This window comes from Centropristis striata, chromosome 16 (genome assembly GCF_030273125.1).
Source record: "Centropristis striata isolate RG_2023a ecotype Rhode Island chromosome 16, C.striata_1.0, whole genome shotgun sequence".
NCBI lineage: Eukaryota > Metazoa > Chordata > Actinopteri > Perciformes > Serranidae > Centropristis > Centropristis striata.
The window spans coordinates 11,473,902-11,487,215 of record NC_081532.1 but is presented as its reverse complement, the minus strand read 5'-3'; the positions used below and the strand labels follow the sequence as shown (position 1 = coordinate 11,487,215).

General features: G+C 36.4%; 1 protein-coding gene across 1 annotated transcript in view; it reads left to right on the top strand.

Annotated features, from left to right (window-relative positions):
* galnt16 (UDP-N-acetyl-alpha-D-galactosamine:polypeptide N-acetylgalactosaminyltransferase 16) overlaps positions 1–12,560 on the top strand; it is a 60,763-nt gene extending 48,203 nt beyond the window's left edge. The window contains exons 11-15 of the mRNA XM_059352816.1: positions 829–921; positions 1,886–1,969; positions 3,442–3,565; positions 5,856–5,972; positions 11,683–12,560. Of these exons, the coding sequence (XP_059208799.1) occupies positions 829–921; positions 1,886–1,969; positions 3,442–3,565; positions 5,856–5,972; positions 11,683–11,826 (562 nt within the window). The 3' untranslated portion in view covers positions 11,827–12,560. The remainder of the gene's footprint in view (positions 1–828; positions 922–1,885; positions 1,970–3,441; positions 3,566–5,855; positions 5,973–11,682) is intronic.
* Positions 12,561–13,314: the final 754 nt, after the last annotated feature.

The window sequence follows — 13,314 nt, the reverse complement described above, 5'->3', positions numbered from 1 at the left end:
TAGAAACAAAAACATACTAATAACTGCATGACTTTACAGGCTATTTTTTTGTGTACTCGTTATACCACTCAGTAAATTATATATATTCTAAACATAATATTAGATTATTTGTATTGCAGGGATTTAATTTTCTCAAAGTATGGCTCATGTTAACTGCTGCACTGTTATGAGGTTTAATTTATAAAAATTAAAAAAAGTCTAATAAGCCCCACTCACATTGTTATATAAAATATATAATTATATTATTTGTATTGATGCATTTATGTAAGCAACATTTACATTTTGTCAAGGTAGGGCTCATTTTAACTACTTAATATACTGTGATGAGGTTTAATTACAATCAATTTTAAATTGATCATATTTTTTAAAGGTTAAATCTCAACCTGAAAAGTAATTACAGCTGGCGGCTTAATGTAGTGGAGTAAAAAGTACAATATTTCCCTCTAAATGTAGTGGATTAGAAGTATTAAGTTACATAAAATGGAAATGCTCAGGTACAAGTAACTCAAAATCGTACTTAAGTACAGTACTTGAGTAACTGTACTTGGTTACATTCCACCACTGAGTTGTCCTCATTACTCAGAATACTGACTTATACTTTACTGTCTCAGCTGGTGAGGTAACTAGGTCAACCAAGTGTTTCTTAAAGCTCTATTTCTCGACCTGGAGTTTAAGGAGGATGAAATTCCTGATGGAGACGTGATGGTTTGTTTATGTGTGTCAAGGCTTTCTCTGTGTGCGACACTGTCATTAGAGCCGCCTGCAGGAGCGCCAGCAGCACTGTCATTACAGCGTCTGAGCAGGTGTTGTGTGTCTGTGTCTGTGCAGGAACACCCGGCGGGCCGCAGAGGTGTGGATGGACGAGTATAAACAGTACTACTACTCTGCCAGGCCGTCGGCCCAGGGCAAGGCCTTTGGCAGGTTTGTCCACTTTACTGTCACCATCTTCTCTCACTGTGCACTTCCGACAACAGGTTTGATAAGACTGTACAACACCAGCACAATCTAAACATTTTTGCATATAATCTGCACTCTGCACATTCTCCACTTAATTTCCACTAAGTTGTATGTAGCATATTATTATTGTATATTTTATATATTGTTCAAGTCAAGTCAAGTCAAAGTTTATTTATAGAGCACATTTAAAAACAACTTCAGTTGACCAAAGTGCTGTACAGTTATTAAAATAGAATACATCATACACAACTGGGCATAAATAAAAACAATAAAAAGAATAAAATACTAAAAACAGTAAAACAATATAACATTCCCATTAACATTCCTATTGTTAAATGTCTTTTCTTAGATTTTTTTTTTTATATTACCTCAAAAATTGTGTGAAATTTTGCGGCTGTAACAAAGAAATTTCCCCATTGTGGGATTAATAAAGTCAAATCTAATCTAATCTAATTTTGTCTCATACGGGTTAGAGATCCACTGATTTTGTCTCTTCTTGTTAATTGTGATGTTTTCTACACATTCTGTTAGTTTTAATCAAGCAATTAATGCGATTCAGTAGTTAAAACCCTTTCATAAAAAATTGCTTTGCTAATATAAATTCTTGTGATAATACAGCTACTAAGAAAGATTTTCTTGTCTTTTTTATCATATCATTCACTTTTTTTTAAGTACATTTGTAGCTTGAAGGGCTGTCCTTCACCAAAGAAACTCACTCAACTAACAACTCATAGGATTTTCTTAAATAATCAATTGGATTTAGTTTCTTCACAAAGAATCATGTAAAGCTCCTCACTGCATCTCACATTCTCCTCTCTCTCTCTCTCTCTCTCTCTCTCTCTCTCTCTCTCTCTCCCTCCCTTTTCCATTTTCTCTTTTCTGCTGCCCCTCTCTCTGTCTCTGCATTCATCGTTTTTTCTTTTTGTAGCATTGCAGACCGTCTGACGCTGCGGCGGAAGCTGAACTGCAAACCTTTCCGCTGGTACATGGAGAACGTCTATCCTGAGCTGAGGTATGACTCTCAAACTGAGAAGGCAAGAAGATCCTCTGCAGGCATATTTAAGGATGCATACAAATACTATGAATAATTATTTGTGCCTGGTATGTTTTTTCCAAAAATTAATGTTTGCTTATCTATCTTAAATGATTAAGATTACATCTGTTTCCTTACATGGAAAAATCCAGAATCTATGAATATTTTAAAAAAAAAATGTATTCAAAAGTTCAGATGCAAGTTTCTCCTACTTCCCTTTAAAGTCATGTTTCTATACCAGTGGTTCCCAAATGGTGTGCCACTGCGTCCCGGTGTGCTGTGAGACAAGTCCAGGTGTGCCATGGAATTTTGTAACAACCATACACTATTAATGGCTCACAGCAGTATTGCCAAAACGAGTGCCTGCTACTGGCAGCAGGAGATCATCATGTCCTCATACCTAAATGTTATAATTGCTATTTTAAACACATGGGTAATATTCGCAATTTGTTTCGGCTTGTTGTTTTGGCTTGGCTGAACGACATCACTTGCACCTTCTGAAACCACCAATAATGACTCATATGAGCCTTAGGTCAAATGACCCATATCGCAGAGCATACGGAAAAAACAACACGTAATTATACATAAACATATGGTTTGCAGATGTAAAAAGAAAAGTGGCTACAAAACCACTGATTTAGGTTTAGGTCAAACATTTCAGACAGTTTAAACAGTAAATAAATGTTGGAAGTAAAGTAGTTATGAGGTCAATGTGAAAACCACTGGTCTACACACATGTGTTTCCACATTACTCTTGTTGTAAGTTTACTTGTGTAAACCACGATTGATTTAAAAACTAGTTGTGATGTCACAAAATAACGCTCATACATACATATTTTATAGGTGAGCCCTATTCAAGAGTCCTCAAATGTCAAACATCCTAGTTGGAAAAACTGCAAAATTGACAATTATTCACCTTTGAACATCATAACTGTTAATGTTTATTTTATGCTGTCAAATGCTAGCAAATGGAAACTACTTGTGAAAAATGTGCTTGCTTGTGTTTATTTTGATTATTTGAGGCAGAAATGATTTTCACTACTCATTTCATTTCATTCAGTTAAAAGCCACAACTGGAGAATAAACTACTGCAATCAATAATGCAGTCAAAATGTATTTTTCCCAAGCACTTAAATCTTGCAAATCCTTGGGGTTGTAATGACCCTCAAGTTCAGAACCAATGATCTAAATATATCTGATTTGGATGGGAACATGTGAGTGTGGAGGCAGATATTTATCCCCCCTCCCTGGTTGTATCTGCTTCCAAATAACTGTGGTTTCTCAAATTGTGATTGTATATTTTCATAAGTACTTGTTGCAACAGGGCGCGTTACTTAGTGGTGTGATTAAATTACTCAATAGAGCAACCAGTCAATTCGATCCATCTGTTCTTTATTGACGTAATAAGACCTCTCATTGGCCTCTCTCCTCTCTGTCGATGGCTCCCTCAGGGTCCCCGAGCAGGAAGCCGTATCCAGTGTGTTGAGACAAGGTGGTTTGTGTCTGGAGACCCGTGGGGACGTCCTCGGCCTGGCAGAGTGCAGAGGCATCGGAGCCAACAGGCCGCAGCCGCAGGTCAGGACTCGGCCACCAGGGGGAGACTGTGGGCTGCACACCCAAAGTCTGAATAATTGCCAGAAAATGTGCAAGAATATATGGAATTTTCAACATTTAAAGGGGAAAATAAGAAGAAAACTTTAGCATTGTAGTGAAAAGATGATCCTGTAAGTCAATAGAATGACTAAGTGTGTAAAAATAATGAAAAACTTTCTCTAATAAGATACTTCATATCCCAAAGTAATCAGAAACTTGACTTACGTCTTTCCAAAAGAATGTTTTTGTAGCCAAAAATAATGAGAAACTTTCTTAACATTTCTACTTAGACTTTATTTTATATAGTCAATGGCTTATGTCTTATATAATGGCTATATATTAATCCATTCAATCATTAATTCATGCATTCATTCATTCAGTCATTCAATAATTTATTTATTTGTAATATACTTATAGTAGTAAAGAAATATATTTTTTATTCCTCTGACAAATTAGCATCAATTATGGTAAGATAAAAGGCTGTTCTATTTTTTAAAAGACATTTCATTCATATTATGATAATAATATTAACTAAACTTTATTTACAGAGTACTTTTGATATAAGAGATGTAGATATAGATGCTATACATTCAAAAATACAAATGTAACGAACTAAAACACAAACAAATAAAATTAGAAGAAAGAAAGATGACGAGAAGAAGAAAAGATGGTAAAATATATAAGTAAAAGGAAAAAACAGAGAATAACAATAATTTGAAGCCAAATTAAATAGAAATGTCTTTTAAGCATCTTTTTAAGCTTTAAGTAGGGTATTCATAATTTTGGAGTGTAGTTAAAAAAAGATGATCCGTCTATTTTCTTCTTCGTATAATTGTGTGTATTTATAAAACACAGCGGTACATCTGAGAGCTTGTGAAGGATTATATAAGGACAGAGAGTTGAGAGAATGTAGGCCGAGCCAAACTACTGTGGCATCAACATGTTTCTGCTAAAATCCTTCAGTCTTCCTCCTCTGTAGCATGCATGAAAAAAAGTCTCTCTGTTGCTATGTAACAGAGCAGATAAACATGTGCTGTTATTTATCACTGCACAGGGAACTGAGTGCCAAACCTTAATTTAAGTTTAGTCACGTTAGTCAACATTAGTCACTGCTGAGAATTTACCTTTATATTCCTCATGATGAACTCAGCGGGACATTGCAGGTATTTATTATTATGTTTGAAGCAAACTGCACCCTGCTGCTCAGATTAAAGCAGGCAGGTGATGCAAAATACAAAATGATTCAAAATGGTTGTTGCCAAAATGGAAATGTGATTCCACTGAATGTGAGAAAAACTTGGCTGCGTTTACTTCCTGGAAAAGAAACTGTTCCATGTTTGTCAGTTTCAGTCTGCAGTTCTTCAAATCATCTGAGGTTTCTGATTGATAGCTGTGGAAATCTGTCATCCAGTAAAGTTAAATGTTTACAGTTGTAACATTTAGCTGGAAATTTTAAACACAAAACCTGTTGGATTGTACTCAGTGTTGGAATGTAACTAAGTACATGTACTCAAGTACTGTAGTTAAGTACAATTTTGAGGTACATGTACTTTGATTGATTATTTCAATTTGATGTACCTTCATACTTCTATTCCACTACATTTAGAGGCACATACGTACACTTTTTACTTCACTACATTTAGTTGTCAGCTTCAGTTACTTTTCAGGTTGAGATTTAACATAAAAAACATGATCAGTATAAGGTGATTGAACTTTTTTTCATTAAACCTCATAACAATGTTTTAAAATGAGCCCTATGTTTTCAAAATGTGAACGTTGCTTACATAAATACAAATAATATAATTATATATTTTGAATACATATATATAACAATGTGAGTGGGGCCAATCTACATAACAATACATTTTGACACTTAAATTACATTTTGTTGCTGATACTTTTATACTTTTACTGAAGTAAGTTTTGAATGCAGGATTTTTACTTGTGAAGTAATTTCACAGTATGGTATTAGTACTTTTACCTAAGAAAAGGATCTGAATAATTCTTCCACCACTGCTTGTTTTTAATGTCATTTTTATTGTTGTTATTATTATGAAAGAAAAGAATGAATGAAACCAAAATTTTGTTTGAAAATCATCAATCTGAGCTTTGAGTTGATGTTTGCTTTTGTTGTATGAACTCTCAAATCTTCACTTTGGATAAAAGCGTCTGCTAAATGAAATTGTAACATCATAACAACATACAAATGTGTGTTTTCATTGAGATGACAGCAGCCACCAGTCATTTTTTTGTTTGTTTTTGTATTTTGCAGAGATGGGAACTAATAGAGCCGCTGATCCGGCAGCAGGACCTCTGCCTGGCCATTTCGGCCTTCACAGCAGGTTCAAAGGTCAAGATGGAGACCTGCAACTCAAAAGAGCCCAGACAGGTAAAAAGAAACAGTGTTAGCCTTTACTAACATCATACTAACATCAACCACAACTAAACTACAGAAAAATACATTTGACTGGCATTTAGTCGTACCAAACATTTATCACCAGGCTTTTTTTTGGCTTTTTTATTTTTCATGTTAAGTTTATACAGTTTTTGCTTTTCCTGAGTTTTGTAAGTTGAAGCTCAGCTCAGCTATAATGAGTCAATAAAACACAGTGTAGCCAAAATACAGACATTTTTATAGCTGTTTTAGGAAAGGAACATTTTTGTCCCCTAAGGTAACAAGGGAGGGTTTTTAATCAAAAAAAAATCTTGCACTGCACAAAAAAATATATTTAAAAGAAAAAAAATGTTTTAATCAAAAAGAAAAAGGAAAAAAATCCACCCTATAATATTGGTTATACAGAAAATAATTACATTTTTGTGTTTGTTTGTGGGGATAACATTCTTATAATTATTTAAGATGATTGATGATGATTGAAGATTTAACTCAGTGAAAGTGGAAAACAACATGTATAAGTATTATTTTATCAGACTTTTTGTCGCAGACATTTTTGTCCTCTACGGATATCATAGTACATTTTTTAAGGGATGCATGAGAGTTAAATAGTGTCAAAAATATTTAAAAAGTGGAACATGATTTATTTTACAGGCAAGCTTTTTTGTGAAGTGAACTAAGAGTTAACAAAGAAACTGGAACATTATTTAATCTTACACTATCAGTCACTTTAACATTAGGTCTTAGCTTTTCCAAACAGTTATCTCATGTTGGAAACACGCAGCTCATTTGTTCTTGATGTCCCACTCACAGTGTTGAACTCAGACATGATAGATCTAGAGATAAGAGGTGGTTCCAGGACAGATGCAGAGCAGCCCGCCTGCTGGTCCTGGTGCCAGGAGACGATCTGAGCGTCCGTGTTGCACTGAGGCAGCTTGCGCCAAAAGAAGAGCTGCTGATTTTATAGATGCAGTAGAACAAGCGCTCCCATAACTTCGGCCCCCACCCTGGTGCTTCCTCGTTCTCCTCTTTGTGAATGTCGAACACGCACGTCCCATGTGGACCCGCTTTGGCTGCTCGGATGATTTACGACATCCAAGAGGGAGTTATTAACTCAAACCATGTGTATGAGTGCACACAGGGCCGGTTCTAGCCCATTGGCTGCCCTAGGCGATATTGAGATTTTGCGCCCCCCCCCCGAACCACATCCATTCCATGTATTCATTCTGATATAGGTACACTATGTTATATGTATTATGCTGTACACTAATATTTGATACATGAACTACAAGCAAGGTAATGGTCTCAGAACATTTTTATTTTTAGAAACTTTGGAACTTTACCAACAACAACTGAATTGAAAATACGAATAAATAAATAAGAAAACACAGATCTTCATCAAATTAAGAATGGCAAAGACTGAAAATAAATAAAATGTAGACATACAAATGCAATAAAAATAAACATAACGTGTTTTGTTTTGTGACTTGCAACTGCATCGTCATGACGAGTGACGACACCCATGCACGTATCATATTTTATATAATATAATATTATATTTTCATTCGAAATATGGGTTGGGGCATGTTCATTTAATTCAATGAGGTTTTTTTATTGCCCATGCTTTTTAAAAAATGTTTCGTTAATCAATGTTGTGAAAACAAAGATGTATGCTTAAGGGCGCCACAAGGGGGCGCCCCCTGCCAATTTGGCGCCCTAGGCAGCCGCCTTGGTGGCCTGTAGGAATAACCGGCCCTGAGTGCACAGGAGTCGTGCCAGGCCATCCTCTCATCTCTCTCAGGCCCATCGCAATCCTTTGAGAGTTCTTTGGAAACCTGCCTGTCAACAAGCAACCAGTTCTTTCTTAGGGAGACATTTGGCCTCTTTGTCCTCAGTTTTTAATCCTCTAGAAGGAAAAAAATACTCATGTTTTTTGATAGTAGTGGAGTGATTAACTCTTAGAGCAGTAGGGTATGGTTGCACCTTTTCATAAAAATCTATGTATGATATTAAAGGGACATATTTTACATACATAAATGAAAACATATTTTCCTCTTACCTGTAGTGCTGATTATAAATCTAGATTGTTTTGGTGTGAGATACCGAGTGACTCTGTATCACGCCCTGTTTCGAAGCTAAAGGTGAGCCAGCCAACAAGGACCAAGCTGTTTTTGGATAGCTTTTGTTTTGATTTACAAATTTATGAAAAGTGTCACAGCCACTACCGTGCCAACAGGATTTTTTTTAACCTCATACTCTATGCACTAAGGAATGTATTTAATCCAAACCAGAATTAGTGGTGGTTGGAACGGTGGAAAGACTATAGGGTTCTAGACCTGGGGTCTGCAACCTTTGAGAGCAAAAGAGCCATTGTTGGCCAAAAAAAGAGTAAAAATGTGGGAATGGAGCTGCAAACTTTATTTCAAGTCTTACAATGAAGATCGTAGAAATGCAATGAGGACCCAAATGCAAATTTGTAATTAAAAGCTAGCCTAGCTAGGTAAAAGCTGCCAACTTTACTTAAAGTTGGCAGAATTTAGAGTTTAAGGCACCGGGCCCGGAGCTTTTGCAAGCAATGATGCCCTTTTATTTGATTAATAATGTCTTATATAAGCTACACATTTTTATAATTGAATAATACAAATTGCTTTGGGCCTACACCAATGTAATGAATTAAAATCAAAATGTAAAGAAATAAACATTTCAATCCGTATAATTTTTTTGTTACAGTCACAGGGAGCCACTGCAGACGGCCTGAAGAGCCGCATGAGGCTCCAGAGCCGCATGTTGCCTACCCCTGTTCTAGACTGAGACTAAGGTCACAACAGGTCAAAAGGCAATTAATCTCATGTCAGTTCGGTGTCAAAAATAAACTTGAATACAGAAGATGTACAGCTGCATTTTTCTGTTTAATATGAAAAAAAGGTGTAAGAATGTTTCCTTTCTTTACAAGAGAGGTGAGTATCTGTGGCCCTAGTTTTTAAGATTGAGATTAAAGCTCCCTTATTATTCCTACAACAGGGGGTTCAAGCTCTGAATTTACCTTCCTTTTACACACCAGTGAACCCTCCATGCTAGGAGTAGTGGGCAGCACATTACTGCACCCGGGGAGCAGTGGGGGGGTTAGGTGCCCTGCCAATCCTGCCTGTCCCGGGATTCAAACCTGGCGTCCCTCAGGTTTCAAGCATGATTCTCGATCCTCTAGGTCACGGACCGCCCTATGATGGTGTGTTGAACTGCGGGCATTCATCGCACCTTGTTGGCGGCCTTTCAACTGACTTAGCATGTTGAATTGGCGGCAGAGCTCCTCTGTGATAGAAATCACTACAATTGTTCAACTGAAGCGAATACATGCACAAGAAGAGAAATGGATGGCACAGGAGGCTTCTCTCATTTTTCATTTTCATCTCATGTGATCATTTGCAGTGGTGGAAGAAGTTTCAGGTTCATTATTTAAGTAAAAGTACTAATACCACACTGCAGAATTGCCATATATTATTATTATTATTATTATTATGAATAATAATAATAATAATAATAATAATAATAATAATAATAATAATAATAATAATAATAAAATATATTATTGTATTATTTTTATTAATGCAATAATTATGTAAGCAGTATTTTTATTTTATTAGTCTTAGATCGTTTTTTGACGTTGGTGTGGACTGTCCCTTTAGACCAAAGCTACGTTTAGAACAAAACAAGTTTATCTGATCCTGGCTGCTGCTGTTATTCAGTATTGGATATTTTTCAGTCATGTCATCCATCACCAATATGACAGAGGCTTTTCCCCGATCACTGCTGCATGAAACAGTCTGGAAAAGCTTTGCAACATTTTATTTTGTCAGCTTTAATGTTTTATTGAAATGTTGAGGTTTCTTTATAGATAAATTCTTAATCTAATCCTGAAAGAATTTCATTAGTTTGGCTTTCACCGGGAAGATTATGCCCAATGCGGGTATAAACGCTGCTTTAGAAGCCTGTCCAAAAAGGATAAATGTAAGGAAATACTTGGGAATTCTTCATGAAGTAGCCATACTTCAAGAAACAGAATACCTCTCAGTTTAAACTCATGTAAACAGCAGTCCATGATACGGCAATCTAAACACTTGATGTAGTAATAATTGTAAGTAAACTCATAACTTTTTCACTGTGACATCTCATTTCCCCCTCGTCTATGTCGCACAAACATGCTCACACTTTAATGCTAACACACACATAAAACAGTGCTGTGTGTTTACAGCATGTGACACACACACTTATACACAGATGTACTCTCCCTCCTGTGGGATTTTCAGATTAACCTCCCATTCACCTCCACACTTTGATAAGCCTTGGCGCACTAATTCTCTCTTTAAGTTCAGCTCTAACTGTTTAATCGGCAAGCTAATAAAGGAATCAGTTCTACCTGGTGATTTATGGACAGCCTGTTTATAGAGAGCTCACTTTCTCTCTGTCTTCACTTCAGTTTCAAGTTTCTTGTCGAACTTGCTCCAGCACATTTACACACAGGGACTCGACCCTGGAGAGTCTCTGCCAAAAAGATTTATGGAGAATGAAACAAATCTAGTCAGCTTGTCACTCAATAAAATCATAAGCAAGAACTAGAGGTTGAATCCAGACTCTCCTCGGAGTGATTAGTAGGAGGGTGAAGAGTGTAAGTGATTTAATGATGACTATAAACAGATATTAGGACAACGTTCAACATTATAAACACCAATTATTGCCAGCTAGAGTCATAATATCAGCCTTTTGATTATAAGCTTATTTGCCCAAGCTTTAGCATGTAAAGATCATAAGCATTTTATTAGGTACACCTAGCTGAAACTAGGTAAACCCTGTTCCTTCTTGAAGGTTATTATGTTCGGTTTTAGTTTGGACCCATTTTAGGGCGGTGTTGATTCAACTTTATGATCATTTTGGAGGCTGCAATGATGTTGCATCATACTGAGAAGATCGACACCTCTCAGTATAACACAATACAGTTTAGCAGCACAACAAAAACCAGTCAAAATGATCATAAAGTTGAATCAACACCTCTCTGAAACAGTTGAAGCTTCATAAAGAAAGGATGTTTTTCTTGGCTGTTGCACTAGCCACCAATATTTCCATTTGATAATAAAATAAAATAAAATTATATGTGTGTGTGTGTGTGTGTGTGTGTGTGTTGTTGCTGTTGTTTAATGTATTGATTTATTTATTTATCTATTTATTTTTTTGTTTTGCAGAGGATGTCTGTTTTGTGGGGGGGGATTTTTGAATCCTTTTTTTCATGTTTTCTTAATAGTTGTTAAAAATGAGTACAAAATATAAATATATAAAATATATTTTTGAAAAAAGAAAAATAAAGCAGTATGAAATGGGAAAGTAAACTTTAAATGTGTACTTCACTGTACAGTACTTGAGTAAAGGTACTGAGTTGCTGAGCTCAGTAACTAATGGTGCACAGAATATTTTATCGGTGAAAACAAATTGTTTCTTCAGGCTGCCGTGACTACAGCTGGCTCTACTATGATTTTCCACTATAAGTCAATCACTCATGTGATTACAGTGATCCAGGTCTGACTCAGGCCATTACTCACCACTAACATGAACCTCCTGTGCTGATACAAATCATTTATGATCAGAGAATAATACAAACCAGAGACGTAAAACTAACTGACACAGATTAATTCATCTTTTTTTCTCTCTGTCGGTGCAGAAGTGGAAGCCTAAAGGCACAGCTCTGCAGCACATGGTCAGCGGCCTCTGCCTGGACAGCCAGAGCCCGGCGGGCCCTCTGGTCATCACGCAGTGTCGCCCCCAGATGGCGAGCCAGTCCTGGGAGCCGCAGATCATCACCTGAGCCACGCAGCGGGCGGGGGGAAGAGGGAGGAGAGGAGCAGATTCTGGACCCAGACGGACTCATGTTGTTTGTCTCCTTGCTGAGAGATGAAAGGAGTGAGAACTTTGTGACACTGATTTCAAGCTCCTGCTCACTGGTGACGAGAGCATCTCTGAAAACATTTGAAGGCCTTGTTGAGCGAAACATCGGAGGTCTTTTCTGTACAGTTGCTTCATCCTTTGAGGATGCTGCAGTTCTTCTACGTAATCTAAGCTTTTCACTGAAAACTGTTGCACATCTCACTTTTTCATTTCTGTATCTATTCTGGTCAACAATGTGTAAAATCAGAGTAGTGAGGTTGCCTCAACACAAATGAGTGCACGCTGTTCTGTAGCGAATGTGTCGAGGTGGACCTGAGCTACTCTGAGTCAGAGTCACTGCTTGTCTTGTTGCCTTTAGGATGAGGCATGTCTGATGACTGTGGACCAGGGCAGCTTTATGTATAGCCAACTAAAATCTGAGCTTCTTCTTCTTTCTTTTTTTAATTATTATTGCTGAACAGCAGTCTTGAAAGCACCATGCAAAGCATTGTCAGGAACATTATTTATTGTTTTGCATGGTCAGACCCAAAGAATGTTTTTCTTTTCCAGTCTCTCTACAAAGTTTTATGTAAATATTTGAAGCAGATATTGGCTTGGTTTTTGTGTCAAGTACTCTATATGTTGTTTGAAAAATAAAATGTGGTAACAAAGGAATTAATGCTCTTGTTGGAATATTGTGCTGCTGTTTTTTTTTTAAAATACTAAACTGGAAATAAAGTGGTACCTTTCACTCTCCCCAACCATCACACAATTGTCACACATACACATACAACAAAACATACATTTATACAAAAATATCTTACAATCCCAATTCCAAAAAGTTTGGACACAGATAGATAGATAGATGTTGAAGTTCTTTCCCATTCTTGCTTGATATAAGACTTGAAAAATTGCAGGTCTGGAAGCTGCAGGAAGGTCAGTTTAGTACTTGCACTCTTTTCCTTTGAAGCCATGCTGATGTAACACGTGCAGGATGTGTCTTGGTACTGTCTTGCTACAATAAGCAGCAACGTGCCTGGAATAGATGTAATATGTTGCTCAAAAACCTGTATGTACCTTTCAGCACTCCACATATGAGAGTCTGTTCCAGCATACTAACCCACTGTCTAACTGCAGAATACATAAATATCAACCAATCATAAACATTATACAAGAACAAACTATTTTCACAAGATATGCCCCAATAGAATTATATATATATATATATATATATATATATATATATATATATATATATATATATATATTATATAATAATATATTATATTATGATAATTATGACATCTACATCCATTAGTGCCAAAGACCATGTGAAGCCTGCAAGTCAAACCAACAACAACAGATTCTAAGGAAATGTATCCATCATATGTTACTTTTCTCATCCTTTCCCATGCAAATGAATATGTGC